Source organism: Rhipicephalus microplus, unplaced genomic scaffold (assembly GCF_043290135.1).
Source record: "Rhipicephalus microplus isolate Deutch F79 unplaced genomic scaffold, USDA_Rmic scaffold_13, whole genome shotgun sequence".
Classification (NCBI taxonomy): domain Eukaryota; kingdom Metazoa; phylum Arthropoda; class Arachnida; order Ixodida; family Ixodidae; genus Rhipicephalus; species Rhipicephalus microplus.
The window spans coordinates 33,631,873-33,655,387 of NW_027464586.1; the positions used below are offsets into that span (position 1 = coordinate 33,631,873).

The following is a 23,515-nucleotide window of genomic DNA, read 5'->3' on the forward strand; positions in this document are numbered from 1 at the left end:
CGGTCCTGTGCTTGCTGCTGCCAAATTATACCTGCAAACTTCTTAATCTCATCTGCCCACCTAACCGTCTGTCTCCCCCTAACCCTCTTGCCTTCGCTGGGAATCCAGTTAGTTACCCTTAATGACCAGCGATTGTCCTGTCTAAGCGCTACATGCCCGGCCCATGTTCATTTCTTCTTCTTGATTTCAATTATTATATTCTTTACCCCCGTTTGTTCCCTAATCCACTCTGCTCTCTTGTTGTCTCTTAAGGTTGCACCTAACATTTTTCTTTCCATTGATCACTGCGTGTCCTCAATTTAAGCTGAACCCTCTTTGTAAGTCTCCATGTTTATGCTCTGTAGCCAAGTACCTGCAGGATACAGCTGTTATATACCTTTCTCTTGAGGGATAGTGGCAATCTACCTGTCACAATTTGAGAGTGCTTGCCAAATGTGCTCCACTTCATTCTTATCCTTCTAGTTACTTCAACCTTGTGGTTCGGCTCTGCGGTTATTACGTGCCCTGAGTAGACATACCGTATTTACTCGCGTAATCTTCGCACTCGCATAATTTTCGCACCCCCCACATCGCCCAACAAAAATACGATTTCTTTTTTTTTTTCCTTGAGTAATTATCGCACCCCCGAAACTGCTGCAATAATGTCGTCGGCTCGTTCCAGCCACTGATGATGATAGCACGCGCCATTTGGCACCATCTCTTCACCATCAATTGTACTATTGTACGGAGATTCAATCCAATCCAAGCCAAGCCGAAGTAGCCAGTGCGCGTTGCGGCGTGTTTTGTATGTTGTGTCAATAATCTTGTCACATTATGAGGCGATACTACTGAAGCTACACGGCTCCTTTCATAGTTGCAAGTGATAGATCATGCACTAAACAACGGCAAAAGGGCCGCCGTTAGGCCCTTTGGAGTCTACAAGTTTTGTGTTCACTACTGGTGACGGCAGCTGACGGCACCTACGCTAAAGTTGGTTTCCTCAATAAGAGCAGAGTACCTGTTCTGACGCGAGACTATGAATTCCTGTACTTTCTCTCTCAGTGCTAGCTCATTGATTGGCTTCTTGCGTATCAGTTTCTGTCGTTCCTTCAAGTCTAGGCGAATTCGAGACCGTACCATTTTATGGTCACTGCCGTTAGGCCCTTTGGAGTCTACGAGTTTTGTGATCACTACTGATGACGGTGACGGCCACCAAGACGCGTTGGGCCTGCTGTGTGCCTAAAACTGGGATTGATGGTAAACTTTATTTCTTCAGAAGGAAACTGTGGACGATTCTGTTAAATAGCCATCATCCCAATACTGACGTCCTACGCTTGCCTTTTGAGGGCTCCTGTTGAGCGACGAACGCTGTCGCTACGCCCGCAATGTCCACAAGCTTTGCGTATGGTATTCTACCTCTCGACTATTTGCTTCCACTTTTTGTGTCTCAAATAAATCTTGCCTTGTGTCGAACCTCTGCTTTTATTGTTGAGGTAAGTTTTAATTAGTACTTAAAGCTTGCTGTTAGTTGCTGGTGTGAGAATCCCGATTCGCGGCCACTTCATTTTTTTTTTTTTCCCTCTGTACGTTTTTGTGGAAAGTTTTCCCCGCGTAATTCTCGCACCCCCCAACTTTGCATCAGTTTCCGGCAAAAAAAGTGCTAGGATTATGCAAGTAAATACGGTAGTCTTCTACAACTTTAAGTGGACTATTACCTATCTCAAAGCGCTGCTCTCTTCCGAGGTTGTTGTATATTACTTTTGTTTTCTGCAGATTAATTTTGAGACCCATCTTTGTGCTCTCCTTGTCTAACTGCGTAATCATGAGTTGCAATTCGTCCCGTGAGTTACTAGCAATGCAATGTCATCGGGGAAGCGCAAGTTGCTAAGGTACTTTTCATTAACTCTTATGCCTAACTGTTCCCATTCTAGGCCTCTGAAAACCTCCTGTAAGCACGCGGTAAATAGCATTGGGGAGATTGTATCCCCTTGCCTTACACCCTTCTTTATTAGTATTCTGTTGCTTTTTTTATGAATCACTATGGTAGCAGTTAATCCCCTGTAGATTTTTTCCAGGATGTTTACATATGCTTCATTGATGCCCTGATTCCGCAGTGTCTGCATGATTGCTAATATTTCTACTGAATCAAATGCCTTCTTGTAATCTATGAAGGCTATGTATAGGGGTTGGTTATATTCTGAGCATTTCTTTAATACCTGATTGATAGTATGAATGTGGTCCATTGTTGAGTAGCCTGTTCGAAATCCTGCTTGTTCTTTTGGTTGATTGAATTCTAATGTTTTCTTAACTCTGTTAGCAATTACTTTTGTAAATAGCTTGTATACGGCGGAGAGCAAGCTGATCAGCCTGCAATTCTTCGAGTTCTTGTCCTCTCCTTTCTTATGTATTGGGATGATGTTAGCATTCTTCCAAGACTCTGGTACTACTCCCGTCAGGAGAAACCTCTTAAACAGGGTGGCCACTTTTTCTAGAACAATCTGTCCTCCATCTTTCAGCAGATCTGATATTACCTGATCTTCACCAGCAGCTTTGCCTCTTTGCTTGCTCTCCAAGGCTTTTCTGACTTCTTCTAATATTACTGGTGCGGTGTCATCTGGGTTACTACTAGTTCTAATATTATTAAGGTCGTGGTTGTCCTGGCTTTTGTACAGGTTTCTGTAAAACTCCTCCGCTATTTTAACTATCCTATCTATATTGGTAGTTATTTTGCTTCCTTTGTCCCTTAATGCATACGTCCGATTTTCCCTATCCCAAGTTTTCTCTTCACTGCTTTGACGCTTCCTCAGTTTTTCAGAGCGTGTTCAATTCTCTCGATGTTATACCTTCTTACATCGGATACCTTACGCTTATTAATCAGCTTCGAAAGCTCTGACAATTCTATTTTGTCTGTTGTACTTGAGACTTTCATGCTTTGACACTTCTTAATGGGATTCTTCATTTCCTGGGAAAGCTTGCCAGTGTCCTGTCTAACTACCATGCCTCCAACTTCCAGTGCACACTCCGTAATGATACTAGTCAGATTATCATTCATTGTACCTACGCTAAAGTTGTTTCCCTCAATAAGAGCAGAGTACCTGTTCTGACGCGAGACTATGAATTCCTGTACTTTCTCTCTCAGTGCTAGCTCATTGATTGGCTTCTTGCGTATCAGTTTCTGTCGTTCCTTCAAGTCTAGGCGAATTCGAGACCGTACCATTTTATGGTCACTGCGTCTTAAATTGCTAACCACTTCCACATCCTGCACGATGCCTGGGTGTGCACTCATTATGAAGTCTATTTCGTTCTTATTTTCGCCATTAGGGCTCCTCTATGTCCACTTGCGGTTTTCTCGTTTTCGGTAGAAGGTGTTCAAAATCCGTAAATTATTGCGTTCTGCGAATTCTACTAGTAGCTCTTCTCTGGCGTTTCTAGTACGGATGCCATAATCTCCTACTGCCTGGTCTCCAGCCTGCTTCTTTGCTACCTTCGCATTAAAGTCTCCCATCAGTATAGTATACTGTGTTTTTACCTTACCTATTGTCGATTCCACGTCTTCAATGAAGCTTTCAACTGAAGCGTCATCTTGGCTGGATGTAGGCCCATAAGCCTGTATCATCTTCATCTTGTATCTCTTATTGAGTTTAATTACGATACCCACCACCTTTTCATTAATGCTATAGTATTCCTCTATGTTGCCAGCTATGTTTCTTTGAATTAGGAACCCCATTCTCAGTTCTCCTCTGTCAGCCATGCCCCGATAGCAAAAGGCGTGCCAATTCTGTAGCACCGTATAGGTCTCATCTATATGTCCTCCTAACCTCACTGAGCCCTATTATATCCCATTTAACACCTTTTAACTGCTCGAATAGTACAGCGAGACTTGTCTCACTAGATAAGGTTGTAGCGTTAAACGTTGCCAAGTTCAGGTTCCAATGGAGGCCTGTCCAGATCCAGAGATTTTTAGCACCCTCTGCTGTGTTGCAGGTCTGATCGCCGCTGTGGTCATTTGCTACATATATTCCGTAAAGTCTGTACCTGCTGGGTCTGTTTTTCTCGTAACAATATATTTATATATGTGTTAGGTTGCTTCTTGCCCAATAAATTTTAGCTACGAGTCAGCGCCCATCCTATGTTTTTACTTTTCGTGGTAGTCTTTTACTTTTCGTCGTAACCGAGAACAACTCACGCAAATTAGCCCAGGCTTCCATTCTTATACTTGACCATAAGAAAAGCCTTAACAAAATGGAAAAGCATTTGCCCCAGATTCCGAGTCCAATAGCACCTATAGAACGAAAGAGTGTTTGAGATTATTGAATGCTTTTTCTGCATCAAGTTCAAGCAGTACCTTAGTCTTTAAAACACAAATGATTTCATGTGCCTATTAAGGAGCAAGATTTTCTTTATTAAACTTTGAGAGTAATTGAGTAAATCAGCATATCACAATAATCTGAAATTGTATCTGTGGGCAGTGCAACATAAATGGATGTTTAAACCCATTTTTAAAAAAAGTTAGCTTGAACATGCAAAAGAAGGTCCAGCTTAAAATTTACACATGCGAATGTTCAGCATATCATAACTTCATCTTAAATGGGTTCAGAATATCTATTTTTATGAACAACAGTTATCACATTTGGGTGTGTTCCTGTTCTTTGTGCAGACTCGGGAAGAGCGCAAGATCGATGCCATCATGCGTGCATTTGAGAAAATGGAGCGCACTGAGAAGCGTCGCCAGCTGGCCCTGGAGCGGTTGCAACATCGGGGAGGGAGACCGTCCATTGATGAAGGCCGGCCAGAGGTTGACGAGCGCTCCATTGAAGAAACTCCAGCCCTTGAGGCGGACCCTGCCAATCTGCCGCCGGAGGACACAGAGCGCTCACGCTCTCTCCGAGTGGTCAGTCGCAAGAGGTCGGTTTCTTCGCCACAGAGGGAGTTGGGCGCTTGGGATGCACATCAGAGATATAAAAAAAATGACAAGACGGAAGCTTACGATCTGAAATCTGTTAACATTTTCGCAAGTCGACTTCACTAGCGTGTATGTGGTTCGTGCCCTCTCCCCCTATTTGTCTGAATTGGGGGAGAGGGTATACATGTTAGAAGTAAGGAGTCCACTTGTCGAAATGTCGGCTCGAGCACACCACCTGTTTACGAATTTTTCCCAGCAGAGATGTAGCGACGCAAGCTTTTAAATTAATGGTTAAATACAAAGCAACATCAAGCAGCAGCACCATGCCGATTCCTAGGTAGTACAATTTTTCAATACTGAGTTTGAGAGACATGGTATCTAGGAGGCTCTGTCTCGCACTTAACATAGTTGCATACCAGGCACATCCGAATAAAAGCTATCTGTGTAGAAATTGGAAATCTGTTGCTGCATTTTTTTTTTTTCTGGCAAAACCTTGTTAGAGGGCCAGTAAACAGGTTCCGACTTACTGCCCATACAAGCTCGGTAATTCGTAAATTAGACCGCAGCGGTCACGTTTTCTGAATATTACAGCGCTGTGCGCCGCGCAGATTATTTCGAAAAACAATTCCCGCCCATCTTTCCTACGCCTGACCGACCCCCTTGCATGTGCAGTGACGTCAGCTCAGCGATCGGCGACGTGACGTAGCACGCAGCTCGCTGATTGTTCTAAATCAGGTGTGAAAAAACAGTAGTGAAGTCAACGTCAGTTCTTGTTCCCACCCAACAGCTACGAAACTGCCCCTTGTTTTTGGCACTGCGGTGAAAGAACCAGCCTCGCAGTTGTCGCGTGCACGTGTACATTCCTCGCTCAACTACAGCGCCTTTGCTCACGTACGAACGTACTTGGCTCTTGACATGGGCAACACGAATAAAAAGCGTTGCTTTGTCGTCGATTGCAAATAGAGTGACTGGGCAGTGGAAAAGCATCGGCACCGGGTGCCTCACGATTGGGCCCTGCGCGCTGCATTGCTGAAGTGAATCGGCCATCCTGCGGCGTTCGTCGGGGACCTGATCGTTTGTGGTCGACACTTTGCACCTAACACTTACACGGTTGACCAGCAGCTGGTGCGGCAAACTGTGAATAAACAATCACGCTTCGCAGCAAGCGGAAGTGTGTTGCGACTGATCGAGTTTGCCGATGACATCAATCGCTGACGTGGTGTCACGTTGCCGAAGTGGGGTCACGTTGCCGAAGTGGGCGGAGTCGCGACGATGGGCTGCGCCTTCCCCTTCATAAAAGGGAGATGGGGGGCGAGGCCACGCGAAAATTTGAAAGCAGTTTAAACCGATGTTCCAACCCCTGTAACTTCTTTAATATAGCATGTATTCCCAAAATTCTTGCAGCAGCATGTTCGCAAAGAAAAACTGCCCATATATCTCTTTTTAAAATTTTTGCACCTCAGGGCTGTTTGCTAGCCCTTTAAGTGCAGTTCACCGACATGAAAGCCTTGTTAATATGACTCTATGACAATCTTCAACTCTACAGGCACTTTTTTGGGAATGAAAATTCCTTCGTTAGATCGGAACACTAGAATCAGCTTTCTTTAAGCCAAGGTTTAACTAAAATTCTTTGTGTTGAGTATGCTGTCCAATTTAATTACCGAACATGAAGAAAAAATTTTTTTATTTATCTATTTATTGCCTCTTCTTCTAAAGAAGTGCTGACACAAATTGTAAATAACTCTCAGGTGTTCTCAATAAAAACACGGGTGTTGGAAACCCTAAAAAGAGCGTCGTAATGCTTCAAAATTTATTGAGGATATTTTTTTATTTCGCTGCTTTTAAGCAGTAATTTTGGTTTCGGTATCTAGACAGTGGCTTTACAGTGACATGCCAACACGAGTATGAAGTCACAGTAGCACAGTAACTCACGACATTATAGCAACAGCTGTCAATTCGGTCCACGCTAACTAGTGCATTGCCATCCAGAGGCAGTGATTTCTGTGATTCAAGCTGGATGCAGGACACGAATCATGCAAACTTTGTTGACTTGTGATGGTGTCCATAGCTGTGGCTTGCTCGTAGATGCTGGGCAAAAAAGACTTTAAAATCAAGGTAGACTATTTTATAAGTGTTGTACCCCTCCGATGTGGGGAGAGCGTTTATAATGCACACCATGGAAACGAAAAATGTCCCATTTGGGCATTTCAAAAACGTGCCCCTTTAAACGGCGTTTTGTGCAGACTGAGTTGTCACATGAGCCTTTTTCTGAAGCTGCGGGGACATTGAGGCCAGTGGTGTGTGTGTGTGTGTGCAGCAGCAGCAGTGGCGGCAAACGAAGAAGGAGCACGCAGTCTCGGCGCACTCGCACGCGCAGCAATAGCGGGGGTCCGGAGCTGCTGCTAGCGGCTGCGGCCACTGTGGGGGGTCTCGAGTGCCCCGAGGGTGTGTCTTTTCCCCCGCCGGCCTCTTCCCCCGAGGAGGAGGAGCCCCCGTCACCGCCACCTACGGACCTGTCGCCCCAGCCAGGCTCCTCCCCGCAGGGACAGCCGCCTCCCCTGCCCAAGTCCAAGAGGGTCAGTTGCATTGCTCAAACTGGAGGCATGCATGCAAAACTTGTGCCGTAGCACACACTGACAGTGATGCAGCTGCTGGACCACTTGAAGCGTATTACACTCTAACCTCGATATTACGAAATATAACAAAGTGAAAGGCGAATAGTCTTGCAATATATGATGGACTTTCAGAGACTCTCAGTAAACGGAACTACTGCTTAAGGGGAGATGCTACTCGAAGACACTTTTTTCTTAATATTCACCCTAGATCAATGAGACTTGAGCTGTTTATAGAACTTTCTATGCTGATTTCAAATATGTAATTAGTTTTCTTGTAAGTTGCTTACTTTTAGCTCTGCAAAATGACAAAGTGAAGACTTTAACCCTTTTGCCCCCCTCTTTTCATCCCTGAACTTCGGTAATTTTTTACCATTCATAGTTCATAATGTTTGAAATAAAGCGTAGAATACAAATAACTAATTAGGAAGCACATACAAAATATGTAATTGGTGTGAAAAATAATAGACGTAAAAAGTCCATGTTTTACCTACCCTAGTAAAGGTTGACAGAATTTTTTATTATACAATAAAATATTAAAATTTAAACTAGATAATTGCATTCGCCATACTTTAGAAAAAAATTTGGGCAAAATTTCATGCAGAGTCGAGCGCTAGAAGTGCCCGAAAAAGGAAGGGGCACTTTGAAAAAACTTGCAAAATTTGTGTTTTGAGAAAAACGAGTTTTTAAGTTAAAGTTGAGTTTTTATTTATGAAAGATATTAAATTTGATGAAATTTGGACACCAAAAAGAACAGTCCCTCTTGTAGTGGCCACTGCGACTAAAATACGCCAGCCCCATGTGTTTATCCCTCTCGGCATTCTTGAGCCGACTCCTCACAGACATTTTGCTCACAGACAGGGCCATGAAACGCTTGCCAAACTTCCATTTCATCTGACAGAGCCTTGTGCCAACTGCAAGCTAGGAAGAAGTTCGACAGGACTGCGAAATCCGAACTAAGTCCAGTGTCATGCCATCTTGCGGCCATGTTTGTGCCACATACCGTCGTACATAATGGCAATGTCGTCCCTGCTGAGCTCTCTCACTGCGAGCTCTTTCAACCTCGCAAGATTGGTGCTGACGTCATCCATTGCCGCATTGCGAACTTCCCGGCTGACGGGTGTGAATGACTTTTGATGCATTGGTTTTGATTTTGATGCATTGACTGCAAGTTTGGCATTGATCGCAAGATGGTTTGATTTTCATGCATTGGACGCAAGTGATGTTTTTTTTTCCTTCACAACGGAGATAATTACACCAGAAAAACATTGTTCAGCTGCGCTGCTCGAGAAGACATGGACCTTGCAAATAGGCTTCACAGCACATACAAGAAAATGTGCAGCGGCCAATGGCGGTCCCCAATCCGTACCACGTGATAATCCAGTCGCGGCACTCGAAAAACGCGCAGAAGCGTGCTTCTTTTTATAATTTCTTGCGCCGCATCAGCGAGGGAAACTGTTGTTGCTTGAAGAGTGAGGCTCGGCTCTTCGGCTCATGCGATGAACAGTGGCGAGCGGCGGCGCATTATCGGCAGCAAGGTGCTCGAAGACTGCACACTTTCGATCTTTTAACAGGCACCTTGTGCTCTTTAGATGCAATTTTGAAGGATTTCTAGTTAAGTCTCGACGTGTACTTTTTTTGTCATAACAGTAGAGGTACTAATCTTATCGAAACAGGCAAAAAATAAAAATCGGTAATTTTGAAAAAAAAACTCGCATTTTTCGACCCGCATCTCCCCTTAAATGTAACATATTTTCCCGGTTCCTTGAGGTTCCATTTAATGAGAGTCTACTGTATTGTTTTTAAAGGCAAACTCCAGTGATTTTTCAAGGTCAATGAATCTCTACAAAATTCAGTCGGTGCAATCATTAGCACGTTTCTCCCGTTTAGGCCAAATTACAGGTCTGAAAGTTTTGCATATTGTTCTCAAATTAATTTTATAGGTTGCCTCGCAACACCCACCTGGCTTGCGTCTGTGACGTCAAGCTCTGCACGGAACTTAGGGGCCACTGCAGTGTCTGCTGTAAATCGTGTGTTTTTGGCTGGCACATGCTTTCTTGAGGAAGCGATTTCCTTCACCATGTGGGCGGGTGTGCGATGGATTGCAGAGGGTATTGTATTGTGGGCCGGACACGATAACAGCCTTTAAACACTTGCTGCCAATGACTACACTTCGTCTTGATCATAGGGTGTTTTAGCTAGCGCTGCCGGCTTACCGCACAGTAAGTACGGTTAATAATGGGCCTGTTAAAAAGTGCACATGCACGAACTTCAACATACGGAAATTCTTTCCGTAACGAATGCCGGACCCACTGTGGCTGCACCTGTTGGTATATGGTAAACTACGCATCGTCAGAAAGTTACTTTCCTGGCTGATATTAATAATCTATCTTATCGAAGTCACACTGCACTCCACAAACTTCTGCCCTCTTTCCATGACAATACACTCAGACCTTCATATAACGAATTATTGATTTAACAAAGGTAATGAAGAACAGTCATGTAATAGGTACAGTGTTATGAATATCAAATTATAATGAATCTTCTGATATAACAGTGTTTTTGGTGCAGATGCGATTTTGGTAGTGAGGGTTGAGTGTACTGAAAAGTATGGGAGCGCTTAGCGGCTGCGAATGCTTGAAGCAGACGAGAATGATGACCATGATGGCACGCAGTTAGCAGCTATAACGATGGCACATGGTTAGCAGCAGCTGGCAATGGACACTTGCGGGTTGATGCTCGGAGCAGTACATACGGTCCTCAGTCTGCCTCGGTCTACTTCCTGAAGGGTTCCGGTCCCGAAACCTTGCATTGCAGCCCAAACCTTGCAAGAGTCTTAGTTTCACGAACTTCTTGGCACGACCATTTTTAGCCCATTGTCGTTTCAGGCGATTCTCCCTAGGCGCTAGTTTTATTCTCTGACATTAACACATAAATTTAGGATACCCAAAAGAAAAGCTTTAAGTTACAGTACCAGACACTTAAAGGAGTGGTTAGTGCCAACACCACGTTCAAACTACGGGAAACGAATGCTTCACTACACTATACCTACACTATTAAACAGTTATAAATCAATACAGTTTGATTTTTTACTGCCTCTTTCAAATAACTTAAAAGGAAGTACAGTACACTCTCAATAAACGGAACCTGAAGGCTCATTAAACAGAACCTGAAGGGACCGGGAGAATGTGTTTTATTTAACAGGAGTTCCGTTTGCTGAGAGGTGAATTGGGTGGCTACATTGAACTATGAAACCAATCATATCAGATGCAGTTCTTTCATTGAAGCAGCAGTTTCGTGTTTCCATTTGCTGAGAGTCCACTGTTTGTGGTTACTGGATAGATTCCTGTTGCAATGTTTATACATCTTTTATTTCATTGCCTTTTAAAATGAATGTGTGATGAATTTACTTGCGTATGAACACACCCCTAATTTCAGTCGTCACAATATAGATTTTGTTTCCCCGCATAATAAACGCACGCCCTACATTCATCCACTGCAGTCCCGCTAACCGACACCTGACGCCTCCTTACCCGTTGAATCTCTTCCATTTTTAATTATTATGCTGACCCTCCTCCTCAGCCACCTCGGCTCGTTCCCTCCCCCTTTCCGTGTTGCCGTATTGTTTTTCTTTGTACCTGTGTGTGGCACGTCCCCCGTCCTTTTTATCTGTGCGCCACAGTGGGGTAGAAACATCACAGCTGATAAGTACACAGCGAGCGAAGGTCGCGAAACTGTTCACAGCAACTGGCAGTTGCTTCCTGCAAATACGAAAGGCCCAACGACGGGCACTCTATTATTGAGTAACGACGACCGGATTTGCTGCCACGAAGGGTCATTTGTCACTACCGCGTCGCAGGTTTTTAGACAACCTGAAAAATTCGGGTTGTCGCCCAGAAAAGATCATGACGATTTCCACAACATGGTGGCACTCCCAATTCTCGCTTCGCTTGTTCTTCACGTGTACAGGAACCTTTCATGTGGAAGCGAGTTGGCGGTCATATTTTGTCAATAATCTTGTTATTGACAGTTTGTTTTGATGCTTGAAGGGTAGGTTGTCGTAATGCTGTAATGCTAACTGTAATGTAATGTAATGTAACTTGCTGTAATGTTAACGGTGGTGTTGTGGTCCTCAAGCGAGGTTGCCGTGAAGTTGGCAAAGTACGTCGTAGCGCACGCCTCTGGACGCCCCTCGAGATCACAGCAGACATCACTGTTCAGGTGAAAGTGGTTGGCCACCTTCAAAAGTGAAACTTTTTTCGCGATGTCGACTTTTTTTTGTTTTGTTTTTTTTGTTTGGCCCAAACATGCAAAATTATTTATCAGCAAAAGTTAACCTCCTATCATCATTGGTTTGCGAGTTATAGCTAGATTTCTATACCCTAGGCTCGTATACTGAAAGCGAAAACACATTATGTTGGTTATGAAAGTAGGTGTTTTTCGTCTATAATAATTGTATTGAAAATACCTCGTGAATTTTATGTTGACTGTTACATAAGAGGATGTCATTATATTGTTGCCGCTGGACTGATGGACTTGCATCTGACAAATTTTAGTACTGAGTGCCGGCACCTTCCAAAAGGCATGACCGTCATTTACTTCGACGATATCACAGGCGCAGAAGGCTTGGCAGTAGTCGATGAGGTGCCAAAACTTGATTCAACACCAGTTCTTGACGTTAGCACTACTTTGCCTAAGGACGAGCGAAAGAGGCTTCTTGAGCTACTGGCCGAATTTCAAGACTGCCTTTCGACAACATCAAGAGTTGGCCGCACACCTCTAACCAAGCATTGGATAATTACCGAGGACATGGCAAGACCAATTCACAAAAACCCTTATCGCGTGGCTCCAAAAGAACGCTAAGTGATACCAGAGCAAGTCGACATCCTGGAAGATGACGTCATTCAGGCCTCAAAAAGCTACTGGGTGTCACCTGCGGTCTTTGTTAAAAAAAAAAAGACAGCGGCCTGCACTTCTGTTTAGATTACAGGAAGCTCAATCAGGTGACAGAGAAATGTGTATCCACTTCCTCGTATAGATGACTATCTCGACAGACTTTGATATGCTCGTTACTTTTCATCGATGGACTTGAGGAGCGAATATTGGCAAATCTAGGTAGACCCGAGGGACAGCGAGAAGACCACTTTTGTGATCCCAAATGGCTTATATTAATTTGAAGTCTTGCCCTTTGGTTTATGCTCAGCGCCTGCTACCTTTCAAAGACTCATGGATACCGTGCTTTCTGGGTTGAAGTGGAAAACCTGCTTGGTCTACCTTAATGATGTCATAGTTCTCGCCGCAACACTTGACCAGCACCTTAAAAGGCTTGAGGTAGTTTTACAAGCCATAAGGTCCGCGGGCTTGACGTTGAAGCCTGAAAAGTGCCACTTTTGCTATGAAGAATTGAACTTTCTTGGCCACGTCGTCAGTCACGCAGGCGTTCGTCCTGATCCTAAAGAAATTGCAGCCGTTGCGCAGTTCCTCATGCCGACTGATAAGAAGGCTGTCCGACGCTTCCTCGGCCTATGTGCGTGTCATAAGCGATTCATCGCGGACTTCGCACGCATCACATCGCTGTTAACCCGCGTCACGAGAGAAGCCGTTGCCTTCCAATGGAGCAACGAAAAGGAAGCTGCTGTTAAGAACCTGCGCCAGCGACTACAGACACCTCCAGTGCTTGCCCACTTTGATGAGAAAGCCCCAACAATGCTACACACTGATGCCAGCAATGTTGGTCTGGGAACTGTGCTTGTGCAGGTGCAAGAATGCACAGAAAGAGTAATCGCCTATGCAAGCCGAACACTAACATGTGCCTGAGAAAGAATGCCTCGCCTTGGTATGGGCGGTCACAAAATTCTGCTCGTATTTATACGGCCACCCTTTCAAAGTCATCAGCAACCAGCATTCACTGTGTTGGTTGACGAATCTTAGAGATCCTACTGGGCGATTAGCATGTTGGAGTCTCAGGCTGCAAGAGTGCGACACCACGGTCATACACAAGTCAGGGAACAGCCATATGGACGCTGACTGTCTATCCCGCTCACCCATTGAATTGGCAACTCTACCCGTTGAGGAGGAAACAGCATTTTTTCGGTGTGCTCGACACGACCGCCATTGCGCGGCAACAACATGGCGACCCTGAGGTACTTGCCCTAATTAACTGCCTGGACGGCAGATCTCAGAAGGCATCAACTGTTTTCGTGAAAGCACTGTCATCGTTTTGGTTACGGGGTGGAGTATTATACAAAAGAAACTTCTCTTCGACAGGATCCGCCTATTTGCTCGTCATCCCAGCAGCCCTTTGCTCCAAAGTACTCCAAACATGCCACAACGAGGTGGCTTCAGGCCACTTAGGTTACACGAGAGCGTTGGCCAGAGGACAGCAACGGTAATACTGGCCAAGACTGAACATAGCCGTAAAGCATCATGTTCGTACTTGCCTTGACTGCCAGTGACGAAAGTCCCCGCCGACTAAATCAGCTGGCCTCCTACAGCCCGTGCAGGTCCCAAGAACACTGTCCGGCCAGATTGGCATGGATATTTTGGGTCCACTTCCTACTTCTACTGCTGGGAACCTCTGGGTTATTGTCGCGACTGATTACCTTACCCATTATGCTGAAACAAAGGCTACCCAAAAAGGTACAGCAGCAGACGTGGCACAATATTTCATAGAGAATGTTGTACTGAGGCATGTTGCACGAAGCGTCGTAATCACAGACAGGGGAACTGCATTTATGGCAGCTCCTTTGGATCAAGTCCTGATGCTGAGTGCAACAACCCATCGAAAAACCACCGCCTACCACCCGCAAACGAACTGGCTCTCAGAGCACCTGAACAAAACAATTGAAGACATTCTTTCAATGTACGTAGACGTCGAACACGAAAATTGGGACGAAATCTTGCCATATATCACGTTTGCATACAACACAGCCAAGCAAGAAACAACTCGGATAACCCCCTTCAGTCTAATTCACAGACAGGAAGTATGAACCACGTTGAATGCGATGCTACCACACGAATGTGATGACACTGACCCGGATGCCGAGATGTTTACAGAACGAGCGGAAGAAGCAAGGCAACTAGCACGCTTGCGAATACAGCAGCAGCAAGAGTATGACGCAGGCCGCTACAATGCTCACCTCAGAGCACTCTTTTACTAGACCAGCGACAGAGTATGGGTTTGGATGCCCATATGGAAACGAGGACTCCCGGAAAAACTGTTAAGGAGATACTTTGGGCCATACCTAGCACTGCGACAACTGAGCGATGTTACGAGGTCGTTCCCAACGGTTCGTGTTGTACGAGGCGTCGCCAGCACCGTCCTGAACTCGTTCACGTAGTGCCCATGAAGCCTTTTGTCAGGTAGTGACTGCACAAGACATTTCTTGAAAAAAAAAAAAAACTGCATTACTGATCTGTGATGCTCTTTAAGAGGGGGCAAATGGCGCGTGTATACTGGAGCACAAAAGCGACGATAAAAGGATTTGGCGGACACCAGGTAGTGGAGCTCTGGCTGGTTGAGGACAAAGAAGGTGATCTTGCTGTTCGGCTGCTGAGAATCGCTGTGTCAACGTCTATCTGTCTTTTGTTTGTTTTGTACCGCGACACTGGTGGAGGTGCTGGACCGGAACTTTGCCTGATGCTCTCCATCCCCGCTGGAAGCCGTTCATCTAGCCCGAACGATTTACCACCCTATTGCAACTCCCGTGCACCGGTTCGGTTGGCGGCTGCTTGGCCTCGCGCCAGAGCTCACTCCTTTCCAGAACCTCCCAGGGGCCGCTTACTTCACCAACTGGTGAACGCCAGTCCGCAACAGGCGCCCAAGGCCCCCCGCCGACACACCCTTCATAGGTAACCATCTTTCAACCGTCGGTTCTTGATCACTTTAGTGGCGGCGCCCATGAAGACGTTGACGACTGGCTGCATGTTGCCAAGATCAACCTGTGGTCTGAACAGGAAAAGCTCTCACGCACTTATTTCTAGCTTCATGAGGGTGCGCATAATTGGTATGATAACAGAGAAGCCAGTCTGTCAACTTGGGGTGACTTTCGACAACAGCTTGTCGACACGTTCGCCAATGTAAATCCACGGGACCGTGTGCAGCTTGTTGGAGCTACGGATTCAAAAACCCAACGAAACTGTTTTGATGTTCGCTGAGGATATGACAGGTCTTTTTTGTCGAGCTGAACCGAACATGACTGAAGATAGGAAGTTGAGCTACCTGATGCATGGCGTTAAAGAGCAGCTTTTCGCCGGGCTACTGCGCCACCCTTCAAGTACCGTAGTTGACTTCATCAAAGAGGCTATGACTATTGAGCGGGCCCTCCATCAACGATGCAGGCAGTGTAATCGAATGTCTAGCAGCGTCCCAATCAATTCTGCCACCATATCTGAGAATCAAAGCTCCCTGCGAGACCTCATTAGGGACATAGTTCGCAAAGAACCATAAAAGTTCCGGACTCTGGTTGCTCAAACTTCTGTTGCGTTCGTCGCTGAACTCGTACGCGAAAAAATCCGTTATGCATTTTCTACCGCTGGTCCTGATCATGAGCACCGTCCCATGAGCTATGCCGACACTCTCTGATGTTCACCATCTCTTATATCGCCACCATACTGCTCAGTGCCAACAGCCCCTTGAACACCGCCACAAGAGCATACCCTGAGCCGACCGCCAAGGCTACCGACGTACCACCAGCCGTCCAGAACAACACCATGGACATCGTCGCAAGATGGGAGGCCCAGACGTCCACAGCTCCGAAGAACAGACGCATGGCGCACAATCGGTTGACGTCCACTATGCTTTATTTGCGAAGGTACTGCTCCTAACTAAAGCGTAATTATATCATAAGTGATCATCGAGCGGTAAACACGTCACGAAGTAGCAATTTTCGAAAGCCATGTCCTCGCGACGCACAAGCAGCAGACGACGATCTCCGGAGCGAGAATCGGGCCAATGGCGAGGCGAGCTGAGGCAACATGGCGGCCACAGCCATTCAAAGGCCTCGAAATGACCTTCGAACATTTGCTTTTTGTGCACTTGTTTTTGAAGGGAGGGGCTAGCTGAAGCGGGAAAGTTAAACACAGAGAAATGCTCTTTCAGTGCCCTCGCTAGCGTGGCAAAAGCACACGTTTATAAATTTTGAGTGCGCATAACGCGCATACAAGCAGATTTTTGACAGTTAATCTTTAGGGATGGGGGTAAAATAACGCCCGCACCGTGGTAGAAAATTCTAATGCGGGATCGCTGTCCAAAAACACTTCGCTTCCACGAGATACGTAATACATGGGCTTCTATAAACGTTCGCCGGGGATTCGGAAATATTTCGTTGCCGCGGCAATTTCGTACTCGCGAGGTTTTGTTATTGTGGGTCTCGACTGTATCTTAAACGATATCATTCTTCTTGCTTCTTGTCGTAAATACAAGTCACCAACGTCTTTGTTTCAAATTATTTCAATTTTTGTAGAAATTTATTGTGCCTGTAGTTTTTGTGAATTTGAAGGTCTAAAACAGCGTTTTATTTGCCTGGCTTTGGCACCTAAAACACACTTTTTTAGTGCCTGAAAATTCCGCCTCTAGTTATAACAAAGCAAACAAAGAATAGCTCTGTTGTAAATACAGTGCTATGAATGTAAAAAATTTTCGGATATAAAGAAGTATTTTTGTGGCAGGTGTGACATTGATAATGAGGTTTGAGTGTATATTATATTGCATTGCGGCATAATTTCAAATTAGCCTGCCCAGCTCCGATTGCCACTGCAGCTGTAAACATCAGACACGTTATTCAAAGGTCCCTGTTGGTGGCAAGTTGGTTCACGTATCTTTCTTGACAGTTGCCTTACTGAAAACATACCCTATACTCCTCACACTGTGGCTGCTAAAGCGCTGTCGTCCGCAGTTTCTGATGCAGGGTTGGCTGCATGAGAAGCGACATGAAGGAGCCGGGCCGTCCTCAGGTGATTGCCCTCCGGTGTATGTGCGCTGTACCAGGGACACCCGCAGTGCCGGCATCTCCGCTGCCCATTTGCGCAGGCACAGTGGCTCGGCAGGCAGCGCCTGCAACGCTGCTGGCTCAGCGAAAAAGGTTACTGCTCTGCCATTGTCTATTTTTTAAAAACAGATTTTGTTAGACACGTGAGGATTTTGCCCCGCCGCGGTGGTCTAGTGGCTAAGGTACTCGGCTGCTGACCCGTAGGTCGCGGGTTCGATTCCCGGCTGCGGCGGCTGCATTTCCGATGGAGGCGGAAATGTTGTAGGCCTGTGTGCTCAGATTTGGGCGCACGTTAAAGAACCCCGGGTGGTCTAAATTTCTGGAGCCCTCCACTACGGCGTCTCTCATAATCATATGGTGGTTTTGGGACGTTAAACCCCGCAAATCAATCAGACACGTGAGGATTTTGGAAGGCCATTCTCGATTTCATTTCTGCTGCAAATCCATGCTGCCCATTGAAGCCACAAGGCAGTACCACATGGAGGTAGTTTGACTGACTGAAGCCACATGGAGGTAGTTTGACTGACTGAGTAACCATCCTAGTCTGGCTGCTGCCAACATAAAAAAGAGTCAACAGCTGAATTGTGTGCTTGCTATCTAAAAGATGCACTTTACAACATAGTGCTTACATACTTTACTTGTAGTTTAGCACATCAATTTGTGAAAATGCTGATTGAAGCCTACTGAATGGTAGACGCTGCAGAAGGGGGGTCAGAATGCTGTTGAGGTCAGAAATGGGAGCATTAAGTCTGGAAAGATATTTCAGCTTGAAAAATATTCAGTGTACATCATATTCCAGGAAGCTTGTGACAGTGCCACAAAAACATCTGAATTTTCAAGCCTGTCTGAAAAAGTTGGGCTTCCGAAAAATTCGCTGTGAACTGTATGTATGCATATGTATGTGGCCAGCACTGCATGTTTCTGGGTGAACACTGAAATGGCTACCAGACATCACCAAGACGCATCATGTGTGCTACAGCTACCAAAGACGAACCAGCCAGGAAACATTACGTTGAGTGATTGTGTGGCATGTTCTTTGTGCTTTGTTTTTAAATAGTTTAACCCTGATATCTTAGACCACTCAATGAGCTCTCTTTAAAAGGGGTGGCAGTGAATGTACACGTGCCCGATGGTGGTTGAATCTAATTCTAAACGGTGGGTCTGTCTGGCCCACATATTGGGAGACCAGCGCTGGATAGGTGGTGCGTCCGAAAAGAGCACCTGGCGGAGAGCCACGAGACAACTCAGCCGTTCGCGTCCAGATGACCAGCCGCTGTGCACCGCGGTGAAAGCCCATGCGTGCGCCACTGCTGTGCTTTTCTTTAGGAACGAACAGCCCAAAAAACTATTGCACCAGTAATATTGCACTGGGTTTAGAAAAATTAACTTTGTCCGAACGCTACTCTTGCCTGAAAAAGCACTAAAAAACGGAGAGAAGCCCTGCAAAAAGGACTACGTTTACGCATAGTGTATCAAAAGGACAGTGCTGTGTCGTGATGGCGACTCCCTCGTCCTGATTTTCTGGTTGCGCTTTGGATTTTGTGTTAAAGCTAATGCAGGCTGACGCCCCCATTGATAAGTTCGTGCTGCGATGATACCTCGCTCCCCACATCTGTAGTAAAACGAAACAAACAAGAACAGAGTAAGTGGTAGCTGCATCAATTTTTTTGTGTGTGGCATCATATGTACGCCCTGTCTGCGGTATGTATGCATGGGAACGTTGATCAAACAAACCACTGTGACAGCATAGCACGTGTGGTGTCCCGCTACTATGCTGAGGGCGCGATAGATTCCCGACCACGGCGGTCGCATTCCGATGGGGGTGAAATATAAAAAGACACTCGTGAACCAAAATATATGTGCTCATTGGAGAAGCCGAAGTGGTCACAATCCTAATACCCTCTCTACAGTGTGCCTCAAAATGATGTCTTGTTTGGCACATGAAAGCCTAGCAAATATCGATGTTACCCCGCCGCGGTGGTCTAGTGGCTAAGCACCGCAACAAACATTTGGTGTTAACTTTCACAAGCAACCCACCGAACACAAAGAAGGTCTTAAAAAAAGCACTTTGACATATTGCAACAGAGCATGCGACTATCCAAAATTTTCACTTCTCCTCCTTGTGTGGTATACGGGCAGCCCAAAAGTATCTAGGTTCATTTAATAAATTCAAAGGTAGGCATAAAACCTCAAATAGGGTGTCGCCCTTTGCAGAAAAGGTTAATGCAAAGTATGCAAATACTTGCAGACAACAACAGTGATGGAAAGCACCCGCTCGGATTTTAGGCACAGAATAAGTGCTGCACGAGATTATGACACAGACATCATATACCTTCTGGAATGTGCGATATGTAACATCATATATGCAATAAATACATGGGCCAGGCAGATACGCTGTTGAGAATGAGATTCAACAAGCATAGGGCACACGTACCTTTGTGGCCAGGCCTTCCACTTTTTAAACTTGGCTCATATAAGGATCACTGCTTTGATGATATTAGGGTTTTACTATTTGAAAACAATTTTCGTACAGTCAGAGAACAGGAACAACTGAGCCTTACTTCATGATAAAAAAACGAAGTAAATCAACACCTAGGCTCCTCATCAGCATGCGCTCTCTTCAATCAGTCCTGAGCCCCTTGCCGTTCATTGCGACAATATTATTACTTGTCACAGCTGTAAGCTTGGGCATGTAACCATATTGCTACGTGAGTAACGAGTCAATATATTGCAAATATATTTACAAAATATATTCGCAAGAGGGGTTACAGCGCTGGCCAGTCTGGCTCTCAGCTCGAGCAGTAGGCGACCTTCATCCTCTACGTCGGCCACACACGCGCATTGACAATATTCATTGCGGCAGCCTACATGTAGCAGAACCCCCATCGGCAAAGGCAAACAATAGCAATGTCAAACAATAGCAATGAAGCCTTAAACTGCCACAATGTACGGTTTACTGTCCTGACATGCTTTTCCTTCTTGTGCCATCGTTTTTTTTTTTATTCGTCTTTCCCTTTCTCTGCTCTTCCCTCCTGTCTTGCTATGAAAAGACAAGGACACATTGTAAATATTTTTATGCCTTGAGAGACTGCGATTCCGTCAAAACGTGGGCATAATAAACAGTTATGTGAAGGTGAATCTAGTTTTATACTTATACATTATGCTGAGCATGGTTGTTTCGTCGGCGTTAAATATTTATTAAAAACAAGCGGAAGTTCGTTCTGGTTTGTGCAGCGCTGGTTGCGGCAAGCCATGTTTGAGACGAGTGAAGATGTTCCGGACGAGGGGGAAGGAGCTGAACTGCCCGTCAGCCCTATGCTTGAGGACAGCATCTCACCTCCACCAGGTAATTATTGAGTGTTCACCAAAATGCTGGCCTCCCACAGGGGCTGCCTTATTCATTTTTAGTTTATGGCTTTCAGAATTGAAACAGGGGTCATTACTGTACCTCTGTGCATTGATGCACTCAGAGGGCGAAAAGTGTTTTAAAGTCAGCAACAGTTCAGTGACCAACGCACCTGTAGCCAGGACAAATGGCTTATCCTGCAAAGGCGTACTAATTACCTAGTACAATCAATTGTCTACAATGTTCCTTCACTTTTCAATAAGTATGAAAACAAAAATATTGATGTTCGAGCCTTAACCTGGAAAGAGATTTGACATCTTTTTTTGGTTCCATTGATCTGTCTCTCTCTCTCTCTCTGTGTGTGTGTGTGTGTGTGTGTGTGTGTGTGTGTGTGTGTGTGCATGCGCGCGTGTGAGAGAGAGAGAGAAGTATGTATGCTTACTAAACAATTCCTAAAGTATCACTCACTCTCTTTCTTTTATGGTATTCATTTCTATGGCACTTATATTTAGGGTGTTTGCTTCTAGTTTTATTTATCACATGAAGTTGCATTGTTTTACTGCTTTTTGCTTTTCAGTAACTCTGTCAAGTGACCACTGTTTGACACACTCAATTCTTGAATGTGTTGTTATTAATACAACTGCTGTACACTTATTTACTTTATTTTGTTGTACAATGGGTATAGTGCTGCCATAAGAACCTTCAAGCTGTTTGCAACTGCTTTCTGCCTGAAGGACCCCCAACAAATCATGAAGTCGTGGAATAGTTTTTGCATCTGTGCAACTCTTCTCTTGCTCCTTTTTGTTGACTGGCAAAATGTTTTTTATAGAGGGGTGGGGCTGTTTAGAAAAGCAATTGCTCAAGCGCTTTACATGTTTTTGTCTTTCGGTCGCATGAAAGCCGCTGGAAGTAGGCAACGTGACCAGTGCCAGCCATATGGAATGAACCTGAAACCAATAGAGTTCCGCAATAGAGAAACCAAGGAGTAGTTCTGCTTTCATAGCCTACTGGTAGTTGTGGGGTACACTAGAAACACGATGATGCAAGTTCAAAGGGAGCACGCAAAATATTCGTATCATTCCGAATTCGTGTGAACCAAAACATGTTAAAGCTGATCGTGGAGATGAACGAGAACTTTATTGGAACCAACTACATCTTGCTGAAAGAAGTCCATGATACTTTTGAACATTGCTGCCTTCACCATCTCTCAATAATTGCTTCGGTTTCCTCACTCATGCTGCTGGCTTTAAAGGGGGATGCGGCTTTGGGATCACGAAAAATGGAAAAAAAATTGATTTGTTGAAAATCAAGTTTTCAGTTTGTGGAACCCTTTTTCTATGTGATTCTAAAATATCTACACTGAAAACCGCACAGAAGTGCTTCGGAAAATTCATTTCACCCACCTAGGTAGCGAAACTTTCTCTTGAAATCGCGAGAAAACAGCGATATTAAAAAAATTATGGCTTCGCGATGGCAGGGCCGGGAGCTGGCTTCTTGGGCTCATCGGAAAGAGCATTTTTCTGCGTTTAACTTTCCCGCCTCAGCTGGCTCCTCCCTTTAAAAACAAGCGCACAAAAAGCAAATGTTTAAGGATGGAGGTGGCATTGAAAAAAAACTTCTTTATTTGTTGACCTACAGCAATGAAATTTGGCATGCATACTCACAAGTGTCTTGAATAGGGAAGTATGCAGTTTCATCATGATACCTTCGGTAGTTCTCAAGTTGCATAATGCTACATGGTCCAATTACATGGTCTGCTCGTGGAAAGCCTAGCACTGTAACAAAACATGCCAGGAAGCTGCGAATGGTGTTGATCTTTACTCAAAAGCTTATGGTGACCCCGCTACTAACTGCAGCGGATGATCACCGCGGGTTCACGCTTAGCGAGCCACAGGGCCGCTACTCCGTTTACTCGCATGTAGCGCACCACTCCGCACGCGCTCAACTAATAAGGCGTTTAGCGCGGCACGGCAAATAGACAGTGTTCTAATGCAAAAGTACGCAACACTTTATTGCTTCTGGCAGCACCCCGAACAACAGTACAACATCCGCTCCCGGGACGCGGGTAGCAAAGGCACCCGCACGCGGACGTTCACAATAAGGGGGAAAACTGCGAGCACGTCGCAGCTGGCAATGGCGAGCTTTGACACGCCGGTCGGGAAAAGGTCCCTCGCGGCTATGCTACGCACTCTCACGATGGCCAATGGGCCTGGTCGCGAGTGTTAGGGCAAACCTCGTATGCGTAGGCCTACGGCAAGTGCGGCTCGTTGTGGTACGACCACTTCAAGCACTAGGCACCGCTCTGGGCTTAGAGTACGCTACCGAAGCCAGCACTCAAGTAAACACGCCTGCCGGGGTGCCCAAGGCCACCCCAGGCAGGCTACAGTCCGCGAGTCCCAAAGGGGACGCGGACGAAGGAAAGCACGGGCTTACCCCGCGCCATCCGCAGAGAAAAGAGCGCTCCCTCGGCGCGCGCGTGCGTACCGCGTGCCGTGCCCGCACGTGGCGCCATCTATTGCCACGTGGTGTTAACAGAGCAGAAAAGCAAAAGGGTGTGGCCGTGTGGCGGAATGCCCGCGAAATGGTCGCGGGCGCGCCTCAGATCCCCACATCCTCCTCTCTTTAATTCACCCTATATACCGGTCTGCAAAGGCAGCCTGTCGTCGCCCATGCATGCAAAGGCGTC

The 23,515-nt window shown here is 45.6% G+C and overlaps 1 protein-coding gene across 7 annotated transcripts in view; it reads left to right on the forward strand.

Moving 5' to 3' along the window:
* The window catches only part of LOC119163012 (uncharacterized), a 434,320-nt gene that overhangs the window by 228,073 nt on the left and 182,732 nt on the right, over positions 1-23,515 (forward strand). For 6 of the 7 annotated variants that reach the window (XM_075882725.1, XM_075882727.1, XM_037414895.2 and 3 more), the window contains 4 exons: positions 4,637-4,884; positions 7,200-7,458; positions 17,391-17,576; positions 20,718-20,829. In XM_075882725.1, the coding sequence (XP_075738840.1) occupies positions 4,637-4,884; positions 7,200-7,458; positions 17,391-17,576; positions 20,718-20,829 (805 nt within the window). The remainder of the gene's footprint in view (positions 1-4,636; positions 4,885-7,199; positions 7,459-17,390; positions 17,577-20,717; positions 20,830-23,515) is intronic. The other variant, XM_037414898.2, reaches the window with a different exon arrangement.